Here is a 24926-nt window from a genome sequence, read left to right as displayed (position 1 = left end):
AATAGAAGTACATCAGCAGTATTGCCAACTCTAAATGTTCAAAAATCATGTCAGAATCAGGCCCCTCCAAGCTCATGAGCTTTAAAAAGGTGCTTTTTCCTCCCCATTACTTTGCTTTCAAGATTTCAGGGTGGACTCACATCACTTCAAGCGTTTCTCTAAAACCATGAGAGCTAGAAATTTACTTTTAATCTGGGAGTTAGGACCACTTGCTAGCACTACAATGGCTTTAAAATCATGAAAGTGGGCAAAACAGCAGAATAAAAACTGATAAGGAACCTCAGGACTTGTCTATGTGGAAGCAATCTTTAGCCCTGCTGAGAGCAAATGCTAGGGGCTAGATTGAGACAGGCTTTATCTTGCAGATCTGTTCAGGGGTGGGGTATGCAAAGAGCCTACCTGCTGGCAAAGCCGTCACAACGTCCTGTCATAATTGCCGCCCCAGCACTTGCAGGGTCTTTGCCTTTGGTGAACAGTGACCCAGTGATGGCAAGGAGGTGAGGGTGTGGTCCTACTCACAATTATCTGGTAGAGTGAGCTGGCCATACCAAGAGGCAGAATGCTGCTTTATCTTAAAGGCATGACCCCTCTGTGATGCTGTACCCCATAATGCTTTATGCGAATATGACATAACTGGAATATGTTTTGTGCTGCCTGTGCCATGTAACATCTCTGTAAAGGTTATGCTCTACTATATCTATTCATCCTATTTGTACACATATATCATTTTTTACTTGAGGTTAAGAATATTGGCTGTATACTTACTTAGAAATTAAGCAAGCTTTGTGAGACATTTGGTCTGCTTCTTTAGGAAGGAATTTGCAAGGTTAAGTAGCTGGTCAGGAAGCACTTGGGGAACAATGCATCTTGGAATGCTCCAATCCACATAAGAAGTCTTCCTGGATACTTGAAGGAAACTGGAACAAAGGACAGTAACTACAGGGAGTGTGAGTGGTTGCTGGACCTAGCCTAAAAGGAAATTAGTCAATAAAAGAGAGCATCCTGGAACTGGTGAGGATCTTATCTGTATTCAGTTTGATTAGACATAGATTTGCGCATTTTACTTTATTTTGCCTGGTGACTTACTTTGTTCTGTCTGTTACTACTTGAAACCACTTAAATCCTACTTTCTGTATTTAATAAAATAACTTTTTACTTATTAATTAACTCAGGCCATGGCTACACTACAGAGCTGCAGCGCTGGTGAGGGGGTTACAGCGCTGCAACTTAGGATGTGGCCACACTTGCAAAGCATGGCCAGCACTGCAACTCCCTGGTTGCAGCGCTGGCTGTACACCCGGTCGAGCCTCGGGTGTAGCGATTCCAGCGCTGGTGATCCAGCGCTGGTCAGCAAGTGTGGACCCCACCAGCGCTTTTATTGACCTCCAGGGTATAAAGGAGGTATCCCAGAATTCCTGTCCAACAACAAACTCAGAATGAAAGGGAGAGCTCGGAGTTCAGCCAAACTGCTTATTTAAAAACAAACACAGCTCCTGTTTGCTGAGCGAGAGGAGGCAGCAGGGGAATTACTTTGGAATGTTCACAGCTGTTTGCTTGAAGAGAGAAACAGCACCGCTCACACGGCAGAGGGGGAGGGGGAATGTCCATGTTGAGCAGATGCTTATCTGGTCTGACGGCTATTTAGGAGTACATAATTTGCATTTAGTGAATGAGAGAGGGGTGGGGTAAGGGGGTCAGAACTTTTAAAATGATTGAAGGTAGGCACTGTGTCTTCCAGTCCTTAGAACTTGGAGGCAGGGAACTGAGAACAGTGTCAACTCGAAAAATCCATTCTCTCTGTCTCCTCCACGCTCCCTGTCACATTCCACCCCACCCCCCCTCTTTTGAAAAGCACGTTGCAGCCACTTGAATGCTGGGATAGCTGCCCACAATGCACCACTCCCAACAGCGCTGCAAGTGCTGCAAATGTGGCCACACTGCAGCGCTGGTAACTGTCAGTGTGGCCACACTGCAGCGCTGGCCCTACACAGCTGTACGAACACAGCTGTAACTACCAGCGCTGCAGAACTGTAAGTGTAGCCATGGCCTCAGAGTATGTATTAATACCTGGGGGAGCAAACAACTGTGCATATCTCTCTATCAGTGTTATAGAGGGCGAACAATTTATGAGTTTACCCTGCAAAAGCTTTATACAGGTTAAAATGGATTTATTTGGGTTTAGACCCCATTGGGGGTTGGGCATCTGAGTGCTAAAGACAAGCACACTTCTGTGAGCTCTTTTCAGGTAAACTTTGGGACAAGTAATTCAGACCCTGGGTCTTTGTTGGAGCAGATGGGAGTGTCTGGCTCAGCAAGACAGGGTGCTGGAGTTCCAAGCTGGCAGGGATAACAGGAGCATAGGTAGTCTGCGCACATCAGTGGGCAGCTCCCAGGGGGGTTTCTGTGAGCCAACCCATCACACCCTCTTCAAGAGTCCATCTTCTATTTTACACCATTCGTAAGGTACTATTCCTCCCCATAGCATGGTATGGTTCCACCACAAATCCAGCTTGGGCCAGAAGCTAATTTTGCCATTTGGCTTCAAATGCTTTACATAAAGCCAAATTAATCATTTTGTTTCTTGTTCTTGTATAAAATGCCTGAATTCCCAATAAAATGCACAGAGACAATATGTGCTGCTATTGAAAGGGAAAGGTGGTATTTCTGAAGGAAGAAAAGTTTCTTTTATTTACTGTTCACTTTTACATTGGTTGTTCTGTGTTCTGAACCTTTCTGGTGTTTTTTCAAGCATTAAAAGGGCAGAAATCTGTTTTTCTACAAATTATGTAGTTCTAGCACACTGTTTTGAAATCAAAATTGCCTCTACGAAAGGAAGGTTCAATCAAACTCTGTAGGCAGCTAAAAATTGCTTCAAATTCATGATTCTAATGGTCACAGCAAATTGCATGAGGGGGTAGATTTAATATCACACTAGGCACTACTTACTTTAGCTATTCTTTTTACAAGCACTGGCTGGACAATAGGAAATGAAAAAGTGTGTATAGTAAGTGGTGGGTAAAATTAAAAGGGCTGAATATTTGAAGCTATTCAGTTTTCAGCCAGTACTTCCTCAGGTAAAACTCCTATTGTCTACAGTGGGAGTTTGGTCTGAGTGAGGAAAGCAGGATTTTATAGAAATTACATAAAGAATGACTGACTGTCAGTGCTTGGAAATATTAGGCTCCTAGGCCGGTATATATGCCTGTGTAATTATCCTGGTATTCTTGGGTTTGGACCCTTGTCCCTCACAAATAGATACTGGATATGTTAGGCTTTTTAATAGCATCACAAAGCCTCCTTGATCTGCAGTTACTGTACAGCTCAAAAACATTAGCCACCCCTGTGTAACAAGAGGCAATGGAAGCCATTTGATATTAAACATCTGGAGTCAAGTTGTTCCTCTTCAGTCTCACAAGGTGTAGTGCTTGCTTTCCTGGATGAAAAAGTGCAGACTACTATAGTCCTCAAGTGTTTAATTGTTTCTATATGCCCTGGCATTTTAAAGACAGTTTCGGATGTATTTGGTAGTAGCTTTTCTTCTATAATCAGGTTGCTATCGTAAACCTATTATTCTAGTCAAAGAAAGAGTATGTAAGTAAAGTGCTGATCTCTTTGGTTTCATGTGAGCCTCTAATTACTCTCAAACGGATTGAGTTTGTACTGCATGTATAGTTATCACAATAAGAAAGAAGAGAATAAGGTCATAGAGAGTGTGCCTGCTGTTATTTCTGTGCAGATGCATTTGATAAAATAGTACTCTCCCTTGGATTATCTCACACGGGGTTCGGAAAATGCTCTCTGCTGATTTTTCTGGGGAGGCATCTTTTATGTGGTGACCTGAAATTTAGTCCTCCTCAGCATGCTAATCTGTCTTTCCTTCTGTCTGTCTATCTCAGGAATTGGCTGTTTTGATGATTATTTATTTATTTGTTTATAAATGTGAAATTTGCTTGGAGTACACCCCAGCTGAGCAGGGGAAGAAAGCATTCAAAACCTCAGATCCAACGATCATTCTGGTTCTTTGTAAACAAAAAATTAAAATCAAGTCACTGCTCTAGCAACACAGCGCCATCTTTACTAATGTAGTCAAAAAGGTAGAAAGGAGTTACATTATATGACACAAGATTCTGGAACTACTTGTAAAAGAGGGGGGAAATGCATGAGTTAATTTGTGTAAGATTCTTATTTGTCACCACAATAAAAATATTGTTTTAAATGTACCTTTTAAAATATTTCAAAATCACTGCAATTCATATTTGATACGACTCTTAACCTTTAAGAGTTCAAAATACCTTTTGGTAAAATTTTCCTAAGGTACTTTTGTGGCCAGCAGATGTGAACCTCCCAGCCCAGGCCAAGAGATGTGGGCTAGCAGGGCTCATGCAAGTACTCTAAAAACAGCTCTATAGTCAGTGCTTGGAAGTTGTGGCTTGGGCTGGAGCTCAAGCTCTGAAGCCTAGGGGAGTGGGTGGTCTTCAGAGCTTGAGTTGCAACTTCAAAGTGCTGTCTATACAGCTATTTGTAGAGCACTAGCGTGAGCCCTGCTAGCCCAAGTCTGTCGACTTGAGCCGAGTTGCTCACTCCTCTTGGTCTATATTGCTATACAGACATACCATAAGTGACTTAGGAGGCTGTGTCCCAAATTCAACAATGATTTTTGGGAGGAGACTTAATCTAAGTGCCTAAGGCACTTTTGAAAATGGGATTAGCTTTGATTCAGACTAGTGCTTTCTCTGGTTAAATTCTACATGTCTTGCACATCCTAATAATTTTCACCATTAGCACTCTTTTCTGGACATTCAGTGTAAATGCTCAATTGCATCACATTATTCCTAGATATATACATTTGTAGCACCCTACAGTGTTGTTGCATACAAAATACTACATTAGACAAACATTAAGGTTGCAAAGTGAAGTACTGAAAAATTAGGAAATGCCAGGATTAAGGTTGCCCTTGCAATTATGTTTAATGAGTTTCTTTTTTTTAAGAGCGGAAAAACTGGTCAAGTAGAAATTTCCAAATCAAGTCCATTAGGAGATCCCATCCATTATGATAGTCTTTTCTTACATGGTCAAATACTATATTTCCAGAGGCCTCTGCCTCAGTCAGTGTTCATGAGGTTGCTGGGGAAGAGCATCTCTTGGAGCTTGGCTGGCTTCATTATCCCTTCCAGCTTTATGGAGTCCCAGTATAGAGAGGACTGGTGAGACTGGAAGAATATTTCAGAGGTTGCATTTCACCTGCTGTGTTCTTCAAACCCAGATCCACAGGCACAGTCTCACATCTGTTTAAGCAAGAGGACAGGTCATAGGAGCATTAATTCTTTACCTTCCTGTTTGGCATTTGTACCAAAGTGTTAGACGAGTTATGCTACTAGTATCTCATACGAGAAAGCTTTTCTGGGCCACTCTGTAAATTACTTTTCTATATGATTCCATTTTAATTGCATCCACATCTGGTATTCATACCACACATACCAAATGTTTGAATTAGTTTGGAGAGTTAATTATGTAGGGAAACATATACCATAGTTCAGCTATGCCAGGTAGGGGCTATCATGTGATTAAAATTCCCATTAATACTGACAAGAACAAAACTGTAAAGAAGATTAATGCCATTCCCACCAGCAACATGACATTTTGTTTTCAACCGTTTTTCTTTCTTACAAGTGTTTACACTTCAGCTGACACTGACTGACTTGTGCTTTATGTCTTTGTAGGAGCAGAACATTTCCCCCCACAGTTTTTATTCATTAAATCTTGGTGATGTTGTGACCCTAACAACTGTTTTTTCTTACAGGGCAATGTGAATGTGGCCAGTGCACTTGTTTCCCTCCAGGAGATAACAGAGTTCACGGTAAAACCTGCGAATGTGATGATCGACAGTGTGAAGATATGGATGGCAATGTCTGTGGGGGTATGTATTCCTTTCAATAAGCAATAATTCTGTATGAATTTGTGGCTTTCCATATTTCCCCTGATTTTGTTACAAAAGAGCATTAATGGAAACTTACCACAGCAGTAGATTGTAGTACATTTATATCTTGAAAAGAAGAAATAAAAATAATCCCGTGACTGAATATTTTAATATTCAAAATGTCTGTCAGTGAAGCAGATTACATGTGCCCAGTAACATTTTACACTGTGCTGAAGTTCTTATGTAGATATCATCAAAATGTATTAGAAATCTGTACAGATATTTAAAGAAAAACTATGGAACAAATGATCATAATTTCACTTTTTCACTTTATGATTGAAGACTTACCAATGATACCATGTTTTTCTTTTTTTCTTTTTTTTAAGTTAGCAATGTTCAGTAATGTGTTAAGTGGCTTTAGCAGCTGATATTCAGTGACAGTTGTGTTAAGTATCATCTGGTACACCTACAACAATCCCACCATGTTCAATGGCCCCACCAGTGCTCACAAACTAAGCATAATTAGATTGGGTTGATATTTGGCAGTGCTCTTCTCCCAATCAATATTGACCTAATGGTCCAGCACAGCATTAAGAGCCATTTTTCAACCTGTACTAGAGCCATTCTTCAGCAAAACAGTGTCTCTACTGATCACCTGTGGTCATTTCATAAATAAATTTAAGCTCCAATAGCATTCTTCATAAGAGTGGAAGTGTTAAATACAGCTGATGTCCACTACATTCTACCACCTGCCTACTTCATTTTCCCTGCATAAGCTGAACTCATCATGTGTGCCCCTAAATAGTTTTGTAATGTGTCGTGCTGTTGTGCATCATTAACAGGTCACACATATGCCCACCGAAGTTCCTTCAGTGGTATATAAAGTGACCGTTGGTGTATTAGAAAGGACTTTGGGATCTTTTGGGATGAAAGGTACTATAGATCATTATCATTAATGTAGAAGGCTCAAATTATCACCAAAGCAAGGAATCGGAATTTATTTCCTAAATCTTACAGAATCTAAGCACACTGCAGATTTTGTACTGTATCACAGCTATAAATAAATTCCTTATTCTTATGTCAGCTATTTGGAAACTCTGTCATTGATTGATTTTTCTGTAGTGGAGAATAATGTTATGCAGTACTTCAAATTAGTTTTATAGAGAGACTATTTTGAAAGCAATTGTGATAATGTTGCTCCAAAGGTTGCTATTCTATTTGACTGGGGGTGGGGAGAGAAAATATTGGTGTGAAGGTGTTGATCTACAGAAAGTAGTTATTTGAGAAAATTGTAGTTAAAATCTAGTTGTCAGTTAAAAATAGCCCAAATAGGAGTTAATTAAATTAAGTATCCACTCAATAAAATATGCATCAAGAAGAAGTAATTTGAATGTCATCTTTTAAGAAAGAATGGAGAAAGCAGAAGTTAAGAGAACAGAAAAGGTCAGTCTTATTGAATGCGATACATATATCAAAAACAAAACTAAGCATCTTCTTATGACTAGAATACCCAGTCTATTCTTCATAATCAACCAGTGTCTTGGTGATACTAAGTAAATTGAATGCCCTCAGAATTCATAGGAAAACATTATCAATACTCGTTCTTAGAGCTGTCACAGCTACCATATTAACTTTTATCTTTGACTGGCGAACGTTATATCTCTCTCATGAATACTCATATGATGAAAGAAGAATAGTAATTGGACAGTCACCTGACCATTCTCATTGTGCAAGGGATTACATTAAACCTGTACTATTATCTGAACAAATCCTAATTTTCCTGTTGGTCTAAACAGGTCTATGTAATGGGAGCACCAGAGATGAATCCATTCATTAAATAATCTATGTTTTGATTTATTTTGACTTAAAGAAAAACAGGTAAGAATACAAACGCTTATAAAAGTACAAACCCAGTGTAAAGTTGAATCCAAACTTTAGCTCAACTTTTCTGTTTTTATTTGAACTGGTAACTTAATCATTAATGTTTTGTCCCCAGATGAATAAGATTTACTGTTATGGATCACTGGGCATATACTGAGAAATGAGACAACTACATTTGCACCCTCCAATACATTGTTTTGTAATTACAGACATTTCTCTTCTCCTGACATGGGTGGCCAGACCAAGCTCTAAAGAATAAGAAAATGTTATTTTCTGTCTGAAATAAGCTTTTTTCTAGTTTCTGCTGCTCTTAATGTAATTTTTATATCATTGAAACAATCCAAGTGCCAAAAACCTTCTCTGACTCTTTCTCTGAACTGCCCTTAGCTGGGATTCTCTAGCAGCATTCAGTGCATAGAGGATTATCCTATAAGTTTATCTGAAAGTACTTGGTTAGAACCTTACCAACAAAATCAAGTGTAATGCATTGTACTCTCCTTGAGCCTGGTTTCCTAGTCTGCACTTGTTCTGTTTTCTTCATTAGCCACTATGTGAGTTTCAAATTTCTTTTTTAGACTTCACCAGCCACATTTAGCTCAAACTGCTTATACTTATTTATTTTTCTTTGATCTTATTCCTTGCCTGAGAATGAAGAGTCTCTGGCTCATGTCTGATCATTTCTGGAATCAGAGACCTGACATGTCCTAGAAAGGGCAGGGTAGCACTTAATTTCAGCAGAGGGATCTGTAGGGTCCTGGGAACCAGCAATACACCAGTGAAAGGCTGGAAGGAGATGGCAAAGTGGGGATCTGCCACAGCTGTCTTGTTGGCCATGACTTAATAGTAAGAGTAGAAATTGCAAGTCAAACATAGCTGGATGCACAGTCAGAGCTCTTCTACTCTCTTGAAACAAACAAGTTTTTCTCAAGTATAAATGAAGGGTATACCTTTTCTAACAGAGGAATTATGGGACTTTTCTGGCTATTCAAACTCCTAGGATTTTTTCGGCAATTCACTGGATTTGAAACCTGAGAGTACTGACTAGTTAGTTAGAGAATCACAAATTTCTTGTGAGGATGTAGCCTAATCATTTCTCAAGGATATGATGTTGGGGAAAGGAGTTGATTGAGCTAAAAGAGAATTATTCAGTTTATTATTTTGAGTTAATATTTACATTCGTCATTTTTTGGACTATCCAAATTCTATCTAAAACATTTTTTAGCCAGTAATGGGGTTTCCTATAGCCATACTTCTAATATTTTTAAAGTATAAGTAGGTTTAAGAAGGAAGGGGAAAAAATAGCTGATCCTGACATTATGTAGGAAGTTACTATTGAAATTCAACATTTCCCTTTGTTTTGTCCTTCTATCTTGCAATGCGCTGGCCAGGGCCGGCGCTACCATTTAGGCGACCTAGGCAATGGCCTAGGGTGCCAGAATTTTTGGGGGGCGCTATTTTGCCGGGAGGGCGGCACGCGGGTCCAGTGGACCTACCGCAGTCATGCCGGCGGACAGTTCGCTGCTGGAAAGGCTCTGGCAGAGCTGCCGCAGTCGTTTTGGCGGATGGTGCGCTGCTCTAAAGGCTCTGGCGGACCTACCGCAGTCATGCCGGCGGCAGGTCCACTGGAGCCTTTAGACCAGCCGACCGCCCGCCAGCATCACTGCGGCAGCTCCACCAGAGCCTTTCCAGCAGCGGACCGTCCGCCGGCATGACTGCGGTAGGTCCACCGGACCCGCGGGGGGCGGCAAAATGGCCATCTGCCTAGGGCGTCAGAAACCCTGGCGCCGCTCCTGGTGCTGGCTAATGGTTTACATGCAGTTCCTTCTGCTGGATCAATCATCAGACATGCTCAAGTGTCTGCTATCAGGAGTTCAAATGGTCAGGGGCTGTATTTTTGGAGCAGACAGACCAGAGCTCTGTCACTACTTCCTGTTTTAAGGGCTTGTCTAAACATAAAACACTTTAACTATACTGGAACATTTAGAGCAGAGCAACACCCTTAGGCAGGATGCAGTTATCCTGGTATGAGTTTATATCAGTATAGCTTAGTCCTGTATGGGAAGGGACTAAACTATGCTAGCATAAGGCACCGATATACTGATATAGCTACATCCACACTAGGGCTGTATAGCTGTACCTATTGTGATTAAATAACAAACAAAATACCCTGTCTGAAATAATTATACTGGCACAACAACTGTATGTAGGCCAGACCTAAGTTTGTATGGTAACAACTGAATTCTTGGATTCATTAGTTTTTTCCTTGTTCCCCTCTATTTTCTTTACAGGCCCTCAGCCTAAGTGTTAATGAACCAGTAAAATATATTATTATTGCCATATTATTTATATCCTAATTATAGTCAAACGTTGACTGAAGAATTTATATTAATTTTTAAATAATATAAATTATATTAATTGAGTATTGTTAATTTATATTAATATTAGAATAATACATATTAATGAAATATTTTAATGAGACATACAAATGTGTCTTTACCGTAATGGGCACAGTTTTGTGTTCACCTACTCTGGCTTGATTTTATAGAAGAAAGTCTCTGCAGAAACTCTATGCACAGCCCACAGCCCATTAGCTGATGAGCTCTATTATTGCCCTCCGCCTTCAAAAGTGCTAGGAAAGGTTGAACTTTTTTGATTCTAGATAACTTGTTTGGAAAACTGTGAATGAAAGTGACCTCTTGGACAGACTGGCTGTGTGGTTTCAAAAAACTAAGCAGCAGCTAAAATGTGATTGTGATAAGAATTGCAAAACTACAAAATTAATTGATTCATTACTGTCTCCTTTTTGAGATGTGGCAGAGAGGTGTCCATTGTAGATCCACCTATCTCTCTGTGAGCTGAGTTAATAGAATATTTAAATGAAGAATTTAGAGGAACATGCTGTTTCTCTGCTCAGAGGCTGTAGTCACCCATTGCCTCAAAGGCAGAGATTCTTTAGCAATACAATAACTTATACTGGGAACTCTCTTGTGTTGCAAATGATTTTGAGTGACAACTGTATGTCTTCACTGCAGAGTTAACTGGCATTGTCTATACTTGAGTTACAGCTCAACCACATGGTGAAATAATACTATTCAAGCTGCTGTGTCCCCACTGGCACTGTACTCACTTGTGTATGGGTATGTCTTCCCTGCAAAGTTAACCTGGATGATTGGTATCCTGGTCTAAATACCCAGTGAGCCTAAGCTGGATGTGAACAGCCACACTGAAATTCACTATCCAAATTACTGCATCCTCACTGCTGCTGCACTCTCTCATTGGGGTCGCTGTGGCTTCTGGGGGAATATCCCAGGGATTTCTGTGCTGCAGTAAGCAGAGACACTCTGATTCCTTTCTAGAGAATTGTGGGAAAACTTGTCAGTCCTTCTTGGCATATGGGAGGAATTGTGGGAAGGCACTGGGGGACTAGCAGAATTCTCTATTCCTGGGAGAATTCTGCACCAAAAAATTGAAAATTCTGTGCGTAATATTTTAAAATTCTGCATATTTTACTTGTCAAAATAACACAATATAATCATGTTCGCACTGACAGCCCCAGATGGCTGGGGCTCCCACTGACAGCGGGAGCTCTGGCTACCCAGGGCTGACAGTGGATGGAAGTACTGGGGGCAAATCAGGAATTCTGTAGGGAAAAATAAAATTCGGTGGGAAACTTTAATTCTGTGCAAATTCTGCATTGTGCAATGGAGCAGAATTCCAGGAGGAGTAATTCTCATTGCAGTGTGTTCAGGTTGCCAGCTTGAGTGAAAATAGAAACCAGGCTCCCAGCTGGGCCAGATTGCTTTAGCTGAAACTACCACTAAACTCAGAGGAGAGGGTTTTGTGTGAGGAGGGGATGGGCATTAGGGGCAACACCCTACGAAGAACCTATACTATCTTTGCAGTGAAGACATTTGTGCTAAGATTTTAGGGGCGGGACACATCCCATGGTTCCTTGTGCTGCAGTAAACCAAGCTGCTCTATGAATTATGGGAGAACTTGTCTGTCTTTTCTGGGCACGTAGGGGAACTGTGGTACAGGATTGGAGGACTAGCAGTATTGTGGCAGCACTGTGGCAGCAGCATGTTATCAGCAAACACATTTTAGCCAACTCAAGTTTAAAGCACCATAATGCTCTAGTTGAGGGGCTTTGTGTATGGACTGGACACAAGTTAGAGGCAACACTTAAATTATGACTCAAGTTAACTTTGCAGTGAAGACAAGCCCATAGTCATGGTAAAGAATGCAGTGTGTTTGCAGAGGAGTTACAGATCAGTTGGGAGAGTTTTGAAACAGAGCATTTGGCTAAGAAGTTGGATCTGGATGTTCTGCTGAAGTTCTGAAAGTTCTGTACTGCAGTTGTTCTGCTCTTGACCTCTAATATCACTGTTCTGTAATTTACATCCTTGTAAATAAAATAGTGGAACTTAGTCTATCTTGTGTCTGTGCCAACCCATATATCTGCCAGTCACAATATCACCTGTCCCGACCATCAGTCATGGCAATATTGGTGCATTCTGAAGGCAGTGTTTAGATTTGTGTAACCAATCTATGGAGAAGACTACAGAACTCTCTAAGGAAAATACTTGGAGTCTAACACCAACTCCCAAACATAATTTATACTATTAAGAGTGATAGGGTGCTGACACCCTGAATCCCAAAGGTGTTGCTGGACAGAACAAACTCAACTTAATACCGTAATTTATCAGCTGCAGGCATACGTTAATATTGTCATATTATGCTATGTTTGTTCATTAGGCAATACATGTTGCAGATGTTTGTTTTCATTTAAAGCCATGGGTTCACTCCCACTCCCTCCTCTCCAGAAAATCCCAACATTGGCTTCCTCCATTCTGTTCCCACCCCACTGATCGCCTCTGCGCACTCCACAGATTTCATTCACTACAAATGTTTCTTTACATTCACAGCTCCACTCTCTTGTATGAAGTATATTGAGACCAGGCTAACAGAGAAAATTGCTTATTTGTCACTTTTAATTCCCTTCTTCAAGCCTTTCCCCTTCCTGTGGCCTCCTCCTTCTCTTTCCAGGATCTTCCCAAATTCTTCAAGATCATCCTAGGCCACTGTGGCCTCCCTCCTCCCCATTCTCAGCACCTTTTTCTTTATTCAGCTGTCACTTACTCTGAGATTTCATTTTCTCTCTGTCTAATCTCCCTACCTGTGCCCTTGTCCCCATCTCCTCCAAGCTGTCAACCTCTCTGGTCCCTTCGTCTCTCACTCCCCCTCCTTTTTAGCCTCCCCTACTCTAAGTACAAGAATGCCTTCATTTTCCTCAGCCTCAAAAAGCCAACTCTTGACCCCAGCTGTCTCTCCACCAGCTCCTTCCTCCCCTGCTTTAAACTCATGTAATGAACCATTTACAACTGATGCCCCTCCTCCTCATTCATCCTCCAGACTGGCTTCCACCTCCTTCACTCCACTGAAACTGCTGCCCCCTAAAGATTCAAGTAACTTCTTCCAGGCCATGTCTCAGAGAACTTACTCCATTTGTATCCATCTTGCCCTCTCCACTGCCACTTATCACTTCACCCTGCTTGACATCATATCCTCCGTTGACACTTTGTTGGACTGTTTTTTTCCCTTGGTTCTTTTACTATTTCACTGATCTCTTTTGATGAATTCTAGTCCCCAACAGTCCCACTCTGGAGGATCATTTAGGGCTGTACCCTCAATCTCATTCTCTTCACTCTCTGTACCATGTCCCTAAGTAACCTTATGCACTCACCAAATGTCAGCCATCATCTTTGTGTTGACAACTCACAAACTGTTCTCTTCTCTCTTGGCTTGTTCCTCCTCTGTTTGATCTTGCATCTCCATCTGTTTCACAGACAGTTGTTGGAATGTCTTGCTGAGCTCCTTAGCCCCTTCCTCTTCCTCTTCTCTCCATTGCTCTGTTGACCTAGGCAATACCATAAGCTTGGCAATCACTGTCAGGAGACATGTGGTATTGTGGAAAGAATAATCATAGAGCTCCAGCTGCAGAGAATGAAAAGCTAGACCCTGTGACTGAACAGAATCTGTTAAAGTGAGAGCTGAGTGCTTCTGTGCATGAGGAAGGGAGACTCTGGTATTTTAAGATTAGATACTTGCTGAAATGAGCAATGTGAATGACAATCTAAGTGATTTTAATAAAAATTGTCACTAGTGTTCTCTGACCAGCAGAGATTGATTAATAGCTTGCTTTCCAGACCAGCTGCCCATGTGCCGGTAGATAGACATAAGGGGAAGGATGTGATAAATGAGGGTACAAGTGATTGAGACCCTATTACTATGTTTCTGCATAATTAAAATGAGACACTCACTTAAAATTCAGCTGTCCATCACAGTACCAGGAATAGAGCCATGATGCCTTCACTCAGACAGAAGTTGTAATAGGACCTGTCATGGATTCTGCAGCGCTCTTTTATTAGATACAGACTCTCATTCTAGGGTCTATGCTCTGGCACAAAGGTGCAGCATGCTGGTCCCAGAAGAGGCTGACTAATGACAACTTTCCTGAGATATGTAAGCTGCATTCCAGGACCAGTTCTCTAATGTTCGGGTCCTGTCTGAGGATGGAGGTATCCTGGATCATGACTGGCTCGCCAGTTGCAGCAGAACTCTGGTGCTCTTCTGCCCCTATTACTTATGATATTTTTTTCCACTCACAGCTGCAGCATGATCAGCATTGGCTGGCCCACATGGGTAGCTTGATTATTATCTTGTACTTCATGTTGTCTTTCAAGGCTGGGGGCACGCAGTGTTTATTAATAATAACAACAATAAGGCAGTATATGATGAGACAGTATTCCTAACTCCAGTCATTGCCTCATTGTTCTTCATAAGGGACCATGACTGGCTCCACTCTGAGCTTTTCTTACAGATGTCTCGGCAAATCAACTTCTAGAAGAAGCATCTAAAAGCCCTCCTGGCTTCTCTTTATACTGCCAACTGGTACAACATGAACTGTCTTGGACATCCTCACAACCTGGTGAAAAACGTGGTTGAGCGCCTACTTCATCTGTGCCATTGGTGATGGCATGGATCAGATGGAATAGACAACTCAAAGCAGTGCCTCTACACCTGAGAATCGAGCTGGACACAATATATCGGCACTGTATCGCCAGCCCTCACCAAGGCTATGTACCCCCATAATGCTATTTGAGTGATGCTCAGCGGTCTGTACTTCAAATAGGGCATTGCTTATGGTAATATGGCATTTAGGTTTGAGTTAAGAGGGACCACTGGCCTCCCATTTTGGAGCTGCCCTTTCCCTTAACTCCTAGGAGCAACCTAGTTCTCTGGTTACCCCAACACTGGTAGCATTAACAACAATGGACCAACTCGTGGACTATCTAAAACAGCAGAATACATTGATAGGCCTGGTCTTTTCAACTACTCAAATTCCTTTGATGGAATCTCAGTTGTTTGCAGTAATCATGGGACATCAAAGCAGTGTTTTGACATGGAAGGTGGTAAGCACCAGTAGTGAAACGGATGTTCTAGCATGTCATATCCTTTATCCATATCTCATACGTCAGTTGGTTTCTCTGATGCAGCTAGAACTGGTCTCAGCACTTATGATTTTGGTGTAACCTGCACTGGAGGAGGCAATGCAGCCAGTGTCAAGATGTGGTCCAGCACTGCAGACTGTCCTTTGAAATGCTAGGAGGCTCTTGGGCACAAGGGTTTCCCACTCCGCAGTGCTAATAAATCCCATTGGGAACTTCTTGTATTTCATGAATAAACATGAGTTTAAACTGTGGATCCTCTCCCCAGATAATAAGAAGAGATTTAAAAAAACCCCAACAACTTAACAGTAGGTGTATGGAGACCTCCAGAACTTGTGTAACTATCCTGTGATGTCAGAACTGCAGCAGTGAAGACAGCTGTCTCCTTCACTGATGTTTGAAGGCTTATGTGGCTGCATGAATCGAGTTAATGCAGAAGTTTAAGGAGCTGCTGTATGCCAAAGGATACCTTTTTGGGGAAAAAGACAGAGGCTAGTGTTATGAAAGCCAATGTGATGAGTAGCATCCCCTGTGTTCTCACTGCTGCACCAAGATAGCATTGTGCTTTCTCCACCGCTAATGATTAGCATGTGGCAATCTAGAAGCAGCTACAAATGGTGAAGTAAACTTCTTAAGAAAGAGACCTTTCCACTTCAGGATCCTGTCCAGTATGTAGAAGGCAGAGAATGGTCACAGCAGCAAAATTATTGCACAAGTTCTATTAAAAAAATAACAACAACAAAAATCTTTCTAACTAAACCAAAAGTTAGAATACTTTTAATTGGATTTGTGCAGTAATTCTGCAGATGTGTTCATTCTCTGCCTTCTTTAAACCACAGAGAGGGCATGGGGCTCAGTGTGAATTACACATTTGCCCACTTGTGCTTGCAGGAGTACAAGTATTTGCACCTCCAAAAATAATTTTCCAGTATGCAAGTTCTATGCAATGTATTGAATAGTTAGTTCTTCAATATTTGAAATATTTTAAAAATTTAATCCATGTCTTGCTAAAGAAAACCAAAGTAAAAGAGGCCAAATACCCTTGGAGAAACTTGGCCACGATGAGAAAATTGAGAAAATCATAATATGTTTATACCCATATCCTTATGCAATCTAAACCCTAGCAGTATATGGGAAAGTACAGCTGGCTGCCACCCTTATCCTTCTATGGTATGTAACACAAAGCTCATTGTTACTCAACTTAAACAGTCCTGTGACATTTTAGCTTCCATTTTATTATGTATGGTTTACCAATATGTAGTGCTTTATATACATGTTAAATGTATATAGACAAATTGATATTTGTGAAGGCGTGTGCAGAGACAGACATGCATACCCACCATACCATGAAGCATGTAGGTATTGACCATTTAATGTTGAACACTTATTAGGATCCAAAATGAAGATATAATCAATGAATGGTCTGGTAGTTGTTACATCACTAGACTTCAAAAATAGATCTTGAGTCTCTTCATGTCTGTGAATAAGAACAGCTCAGAAACATCAATTAATAAAGTAGCTGGTTATCACTAAAGTGCTGAGGAATTCCATTTTACCAGGTTTGTATCTCCTTTGGGTCTGCCTCCCATGCTTCTTCAAGATTTATTATATTAAGCTGCATCATTGCCTTGGGAGCTGAGCCCAAATTAGCAGGATAAATGTATTGGTATGTTCTTCCTTTTCCCACAGACCCACATTGTGCCAGAATGGTCCTCAAGCTAGTTGCCCTCTGCCCAGCCCACCAACGCAATCAGCCCTAACCCCTTCCTTTTCATCACCTCTTCCCTTATAATAGTTGTTATAATAATTGCTTACAGTGTACAGAGTCCATCTTCAAAGAACTGCAAATGTATAAGTTAAGGAATTCCCTTTTCTACTATGGCAAGGCAGTGAAGGCTAGAAATGTGAATAAATTCAGTATAATGTACTAAGCTTTCAGCTTTCTGGCATTTCTTGCTTCTTTACATATTTTCCATTTCTTTTGTCCTTTGTCATCATCCATCTGCTTTCAGGTTTTCCCATTTGTTGCTCTCTTTCCCTTTCTGCCGTATGCTCTCAGTTTTCTATTCAACTGTCTGTCTCTCTCTCTTCCTCCTCCGCCCTGAACAAATCACGCTTCACAGTTTTGCTTTTCCCTTTCTTTCATTCTTCTTGCATCTAGGCTCTTGCTTTCGTACATGTTCCAGTGTATTTCCCGCACTCACTTGTCCTCCTTTTATTGACCAGCCCTCATTTTCCATCCGTTCATTGTCTGTCCCCGTTTCCTCCCTATTTTGTTTCCCTGGTCCCTCTTCTCCTGCCTTTTATCCTAAGAACATAAGAACAGCCGTACTCGGTCAGACCAAAGATCCATCTAGTCCAGTATCTTGTCTACCGACAGTGGCCAATGCCAGGTGCCCCAGATTGAGTGAACCTAACAGGCAATGATCAAGTGATCTCTATCTCTCCTGCCATCCATCTCCATCCTCTGACAAACAGAGGCTAGGGACACCATTCCTTAACCATCCTGTCTAATAGCCATTTATGGACTTAACCACCATGAATTAATCCAGTTCCCTTTTAAACGCTGTTATAGTCCTAGCCTTCACAACTTCCTCAGGTAAGGAGTTCCACAAGTTGACTGTGTGCTGCATGAAGAAGAACTTCCTTTTATTTGTTTTAAACCTGCTGCCTATTAATTTCATTAATTATGGGAATAAATAAATAACTTTTCCTTATCCACTATTTCCACATCACTCATGATTTTATATACCTCTATCATATCCCCCCTTAGTCTCCTCTTTCCAAGCTGAAGAGTCCTAGCCTTTTTAATCTTTCCTCACATGGGACCCTCTCCAAACCCCTAATCATTTTAGTTGTCCTTTTCTGAACCTTTTCTAGTGCCAGTATATCTTTTTTGAGATGAGGAGACCACATCTGTATGCAGTATTCGAGATGTGGGCATACCATCGATTTATATAAGGGCAATAGTATATTCTCAGTCTTATTCTCTATCCCCTTTTTAATGATTCTTAACATCCTGTTTGCTTTTTTGACCGCCTCTGCACACTGCGTGGACATCTTCAGAGAACTATCCACGATGACTCCAAGATCTTTTTCCTGACTCGTTGTAGCTAAATTAGCCCCCATCATATTGTATGTGTAGTTGGGGTTATTTTTTCCAATATGCATGACTTTACATTTATCCACATTAAATTTCATTTGCCATTTTGTTGCCCAATCACTTAGTTTTGTGAGATCTTTTTTAAGTTCTTCAGAGTCTGCTTTGGTCTTAACTATCCTGAGCAGTTTAGTATCATCTGCAAACATTGCCACCTCACTGTTTACCCCTTTGTCCAGATCATTTATGAATAAATTGAATAGGATTGGTCCTAGGACTGATCCTTGGGGAACACCATTAGTTACCCCTCTCCATTCTGAGAATTTACTATTAAGTCCTATCCTAATCCTTTCTTCTGTCCCTCTCCTTCTCTTCCCCTGTATCCTTTGTACTGCCATTTAATCAGTCGCCTCCAAGATACATATCCTGAGGGATCACTAGTGGATTCATGTTCTCCCTTGCACCCTCTTCTGCATGCCATCTGCCCTTAGGATGCCTTGCCTTAACTCTCGCATTCAGGCCCCAGCCAAGCCTGTGAAAGGAAGCCCTGGTGATCTCTTGCCATTTGCTCCTCAGCTTTGCTATAACAAGACAGCATGAGGTGTCTTGCAATAGCACAAGTAGCAGCTGTCAGACTTTGCACTGGGATGCCTGTCACTAGTAGGGGTGGTAGTGATGGGACTAGTGTGAGTTAACAGCTGGGAATAGGACTGAGGACAAGACTGTGCTCATTGTTTTTCAAAAGTTTGGGAAGAAACAAAATATATTCCCAAGGTCTGTCCCCAAACTCCAGATTTCTAGCCTTCCTCACCTACCTCCTCTTCCTGACCAGCTACCATCCTACTCACTCTCTCCTAAGCAGGCAATCACATAGTTATCTGCCTCACCACCTTCTCGGTTCCCACCCTTCCCCCTGTGATAACTCCCTGCTGGCCTTACCAGTCGATCCAGATGATTTTGCTAAATGTCCATCCCATTTTTTGTTGATGCTGTACTGTGCTGTGGCATATGGATCATCCTAGCACACAGAGAGGGAGACAGCTTTATGGTATGTCCAGTGTGCTAGCTGGTATGATGGGAAGGGAGCCACAGGAAGTGGAGGAGGGCAAGGGCCTTTGCAAGAGAGAAGAGCTGGGGATGGGGAGTTGAGCGGCCAAAGCCCAGCCATTCTTTACATTACCGGCCCACCTTGCTTAGCACAAGGCCAGGATAGCCAAAAACGGTAATACTTCCTGTCTCGTAGGCATGCTGCACCAGTACATTCTGACCCAGAATGAGCCCTGCCTGGGGGTTCAATTAGGCAATTCCATGCTGAGCTGCCTGAAAGGATCAGTGTTTTCCTCAGCTAGAAATGTAGGTAATTTCTCCTGTCTGTAACATGTTGCTCCCCTGCTGTTATTACAGGCCACGGCCTCTGTTCTTGCGGTCGATGTGTTTGCGAGGATGGATGGTTTGGACAGTTGTGTCAACATCCAAGAAAGTGCAACATGACAGATGATGAGAGCAAAAGCTTTTGTGAATCAGCCAATGGCGTACTGTGCTCGGGAAAGGGTAAGCAATACATGGGTAGCTGAGCTACCCTACATCACTGTTCTGGAAGTTGAAAATGTATGAATATGGGTTGTTGTTTGGTAACACTTTTTTCCAAAGTCATCCATTGTTAGAGGGCTTTTATAACTGGCTTCATAATGCATCTAACCTTGTTATCACACCCACTGTGTCAAACACCCACTACATGCACATGCATTTAGCTGCTTTGATCTCCAGTGCCATTTGCTAACAGCATGGGATTTCACAGAGCTGTTTATTTGTCTTTCTGTCTTGGGTAGTTGTATTCTATGAACTCAACTATGCTATTTTATTGAGTACTGCTGAGTGACAGGGGCTGCCTGTAGCACTGCGGTGATAATAAAAGAAAGCAGAGCCCCTTAGGTAGCACTTGGGGTACATGTTGAGCAGCAGCATTTGCTATTCCTGTCCAAAAGCCACCCTGAGGGCTTTCTCCCCAGCCCATGCAAGGGGAAAGCAAGGCCTCGGCACTGCCCACAATATCCCTAAGACATTCTCCTCTTTAAAAACTTTTTTAAACATATTATCTGCTCAGTTGTGTTTTTTTTACGTCTCCAGCTGGAAGTCCTGGCTGCCTTCATAGGCCTCCAGCTGTACAGGTTTGGCATAGAGAGAGAAATAATTATTAGATGCTTCTGAAATATAACTAAACTAAGCTCTTTCAGGGTATTCTCTCCCAGGCTAGAAACAAACGATTTCACTGGAAAGAGGATTTCTGGCTTGCCATGGTGTAAACCTTCTACTTAAAACTCTCTCTCTCTCTCTCACACACACACACACACAATGGGGGAGACGGAACATGGTTCCAAGCCTACGTCCTGTCTTCTTTAATGCTGGGGCTAGCAAGGCAGGGGGAGGTAGGGGGCTGAACCAACCTCTGGCACAAGCTGCAGCAGCCACCACCAATTTATGCCAACTGGAATGGTCTCCTGGGGACAATGCTGCTGGCCCTGGATTGCTGGAGTGCAGTACTTTCTGACCTCACCTACTCCTTTCATGCCTACTTCTCCTGTAGCCTCCCCAGTGTGGACAGGGAGCAGGAGCCGCTGGTGTAAAGCTGGCTGCAGGGTTCCTTTGCATCGGGCAACTCCCTAGTTGCCTCTTCTTGGGAATTTTTAGTTAGTGCAAAAGGAATGTAACCAGAGCTAAAGAGCTGGCCCTCTCTTTTTATGTAACAACGGGTCGGAATTCTGTTCTTGGTTATTGTACTGGGCTCCCCTCACTGATAGGGTGCCTCCTGGCTGCTCTGAGGACTAGCTCCTCCCCTTTCTGTTGCGTCTTCATGCACCCTGCTGCCCCCTCTCTCTCTGTGACTCAGGGAGCTCTCTCTTTGTGGCTTGGTCCTCTGGCCAGCTCGCTGTGCATTTTCCCCTTCCACGGGTTATCAAAATCTCTCTGTCCAAAATGGCAGTCTTCTCCCCCACTGTCCTAATGGTGCCCAGGGCCGATGCAACCCATTAGGCGACCTAGGCGGTCACCTAGGGCGCTAGCATTTTGAGTGTGGCATTTTGGGTCCTTCGACTGCGACTGTGGTGGCCGGACCTTCGGCCGCCCCAGTCATTGTTGGCATTTAGGTGGAGGGACCTGGGGCAGTGGAGGCGCGGGGAGGACCGCCTGCAGCAAGGGGGGGGCGCGGCACGCAAGGGAACTGCTCCCCACCCCAGCTCACCTCTGCTCTGCCACCTCCCCTGAGCACGCCACCCTGCTCTGCTTCTCTCCCTCCCAGGCTTGTGGCGCCAAACATCTGATTGGCACCGCAAGCCTGGAAGGCAGAAGAAGTGGTGCGGCGATGGCGTGCTTGAGGAGGTGGAGCGGAGGTGAGCTGGGGCAGGGAGCTGCCGCATAGCTCCCCGGGCTGAGGGGATCTGCTGTGGGGGGAAGGGAGGCTCAGGGTGGACAGGGGCTTGGGAGCTGCCATGGGGGGCACCTTAGTGCGGAGAGCTGCCACAGGGCTCGGGGTGTGTGTGTGTGTGTGTGTATGTGGTGCAAGTTTTGCCTAGGGCGTGAAACATCCTTGCACCCACCCTGATGGTGCCACTTCCCCAGTGTGTTCCTTCCTGGACACACCTTCTACTCTGGTTTCCAGCTCAGGAACTGTCCAATTAGCAGTCAATGTCTGGAACATCCCAATTTGCTGCTGTTTCTCACAGCCATTTCCTACTCCTCTTCTCTCAGGCTTTCGCTCCACCACCCTCTGAGTAAACTCTGCCTTCAGGGCTGGATCCATGGAGGTATCTACTCTCCCCTGGGTTTCCCTCCTTTCCACTGTAGCACCCAGAGCGTGGCTGCAGATGCCCTCACTGCAGTCCTGCTCTGCTGCCAACTTCTCAGCTTTATACTAGCTGTGCCTGTTCCTTCTCAGCGGGGCTCCATCACTCTGGGGTTACTTAAGACTACCTAATTCCCCTCAGTTGAGGCCTATTCCTGCAATTGGGCCATTCCTAAGCTAGTGGGATGAACACCCCATCACACTTATACTGTTTATTTCCCCTGCAACAGGCCCAATACTGCAGAAAATGAGGAAATTCCACCCATAGGCAAAATGCTGAAGGAGGAAATGACACAATTTCACCATTGTTTTGATCAAACAGGGCTGTCTTTACCTTGAAACGTGTACAGGAGAGCAATGATCTTTCGGATTTACTCCATTTTAACCAAAGACTAAAATTCTTCTCTGCACAGATGTGGTCTCAGGGTGATTGTTATTGTAAATAGTTAAAGGTGAACTGAACTGATTAAAACAAGCCAGCAAGTGATTTACAATCCTAAATAAGTGTAAACAAATTTTTTTTGTAATTTTAAAGGCAAAATAGTTGAACAGCTATTCCTCATTGTAAAGCTGTGATTCCCAAGCCCCATCTCCTGCTCTGAGAACACCTTACCCAGACCACATGGTCTGAACTTGTTAGTGTGGGGCCACATCTTCACATCTTGCCAAGCTGCATTTGGCACAGAACCAGGGGATGGAAAGACAAGATGGTATAAAGCCACTTTGACCACTCTGATGCTGGAGCTAGCCAGGTATCTGTCTGGTCTCCCATGTAAGTTGGAGCAGCCTGAAGGTAAGTTATACTCAACTGGCTATGGCCAAAATTTTCAAATCCGATTGCCTAAACTAGGGCTTTTGAATTGCATTTAGGCAACATTGGTGAAATATTTTTTTCAAAAGCAGTTTTGATTTAAGAGTACAACTCCAATTGACAGTTAGATTGAACTATGTCTACACATAAAATTTATACCACTTTAGCTATACTGGTATAGTTAAAACAGGACAATCCTGCTAGTGTGGATGTAGTCGTATCTTTATAAGGATGCTTATACTGGTGTAGTTTATTCCTTTACGGGATGGGGAATAACTAAACTGGTATTGCCAGTAAAACTGTGTCCACATTTGGTGATATAACTATATCAGTAAAAATACAATCAAAATAAAGTCACCCGCCACCCCCAATGGAAATAATTCTACTAGTAGGTAAAGCTTTTGAGTATAGACCAGGGCATAGGCACTTCTGAAAATCTCCCCCTGGATGCCTAAACATGGATTTGAGACCTTAATCTTAGGCATACAGGCTTGTAAAAACTGTCTGTAGCTAGAGTGAATGGCAGGGTCCAGAAGGCCTAACTTAAGACCAAACGTTGAGCCAGTTCCCTACATACCCCAGGGCTGTTGTTTGTGAAATAACTGGCTTGTCAATAGTCCATGCGCTAGTGAGTACCTAGCTCCACGGCTATTAAATCTTTGCAGGAATTATGGCCAAGATTTTTCAAAAGTGACAACTGATTTGCGGGTGCCTCAATGTTTGGATGTCAACTTGCGATTCTAGTTTTCATAGAGTAACTGCTCAGTGTTGTCAGAGGTGTAGTCAGATGCTACCGGTGTGGTGCTCTGCTCTCTCCTTGTTGGTATCACTCGGCTGCGTGCGTGTGTTCCCTCTGTGTGCTGCCCCAGCTCTACGCAGATAGCTGACATAGCAGACCCGAAGAGAACCCCCAATGATCACAGAGGGCTTGTCTACATCAGAAAGTTGCAGCGCTGGTGAGGGAGTTACAGCGCTGCAACTTAGGAGGTGTACACATCTGCAGGGCACCACCAGCGCTGCAACTCCCTGTTTGCAGCGCTGGCCGTACTCCCGTTTTGTCTCGGGTGTAGAGGATCCAGCGCTGGTGATCCAGCGCTGGTAATCAAATATAGACACTTACCAGCGCTTTTCTTGACCTCCGTGGAATAAGCAGGTATCCCAGCATACCTGAGGAAGCCTCTGGTAATCAAGCTGGTCTCCTTCCCCGGTTTGCTCTCGCGTTCCCCGAACCCCGAGCAAGCAGGTCTCCTTCCCTGCGGTTTGCTGGGTGGTTCCGGGAACGCGAGAGCAAACCGGGAAAGGAGACCAGCTTCGCCGCGGTTTGCTCTCGCGTTCCCCGAACCCCGAGCAAGCAGGTCTCCTTCCCTGAGGTTTGCTGGGTGGTTCCGGGAACGCGAGAGCAAACCGGGAAAGGAGACCAGCTTCGCCGCGGTTTGCTCTCGCGTTCCCCGAACCCCGAGCAAGCAGGTCTCCTTCCCTGCGGTTTGCTGGGTGGTTCCGGGAACGCGAGAGCAAACCGGGAAAGGAGACCAGCTTCGCCGCGGTTTGCTCTCGCGTTCCCCGAACCCCGAGCAAGCAGGTCTCCTTCCCTGAGGTTTGCTGGGTGGTTCCGGGAACGCGAGAGGCAAACCGGGAAAGGAGACCAGCTTCGCCGCGGTTTGCTCTCGCGTTTCCCGGAACCACCCTGCAAACCGCAGGGAAGGAGACCTGCTTGCTCGGGGTTCGGGGAACGCGAGAGCAAACCGCGGCGAAGCTGGTCTCCTTTCCCGGGTTTGCTCTCGCGTTCCCCGAACCACCCAGCCAACCGCAGGGAAGGAGACCTGCTTGTTCGAGGGTTCGGGGAACGAGAGAGCAAACCGGGAAAGGAGACC

The 24926-nt window shown here is 43.4% G+C and overlaps 1 protein-coding gene across 1 annotated transcript in view; it reads left to right on the top strand.

Moving 5' to 3' along the window:
- The window catches only part of ITGBL1 (integrin subunit beta like 1), a 219331-nt gene that overhangs the window by 189332 nt on the left and 5073 nt on the right, over window positions 1–24926 (top strand). Inside the window, exons 8-9 of the mRNA XM_050949570.1 lie at window positions 5801–5917; window positions 19811–19957. Of these exons, the coding sequence (XP_050805527.1) occupies window positions 5801–5917; window positions 19811–19957 (264 nt within the window). The remainder of the gene's footprint in view (window positions 1–5800; window positions 5918–19810; window positions 19958–24926) is intronic.

Source organism: Gopherus flavomarginatus, chromosome 1 (assembly GCF_025201925.1).
Source record: "Gopherus flavomarginatus isolate rGopFla2 chromosome 1, rGopFla2.mat.asm, whole genome shotgun sequence".
NCBI lineage: Eukaryota > Metazoa > Chordata > Testudines > Testudinidae > Gopherus > Gopherus flavomarginatus.
The sequence above is the reverse complement of the archived record's forward strand: the minus strand, read 5'-3'. Positions and strand labels throughout refer to the sequence as shown.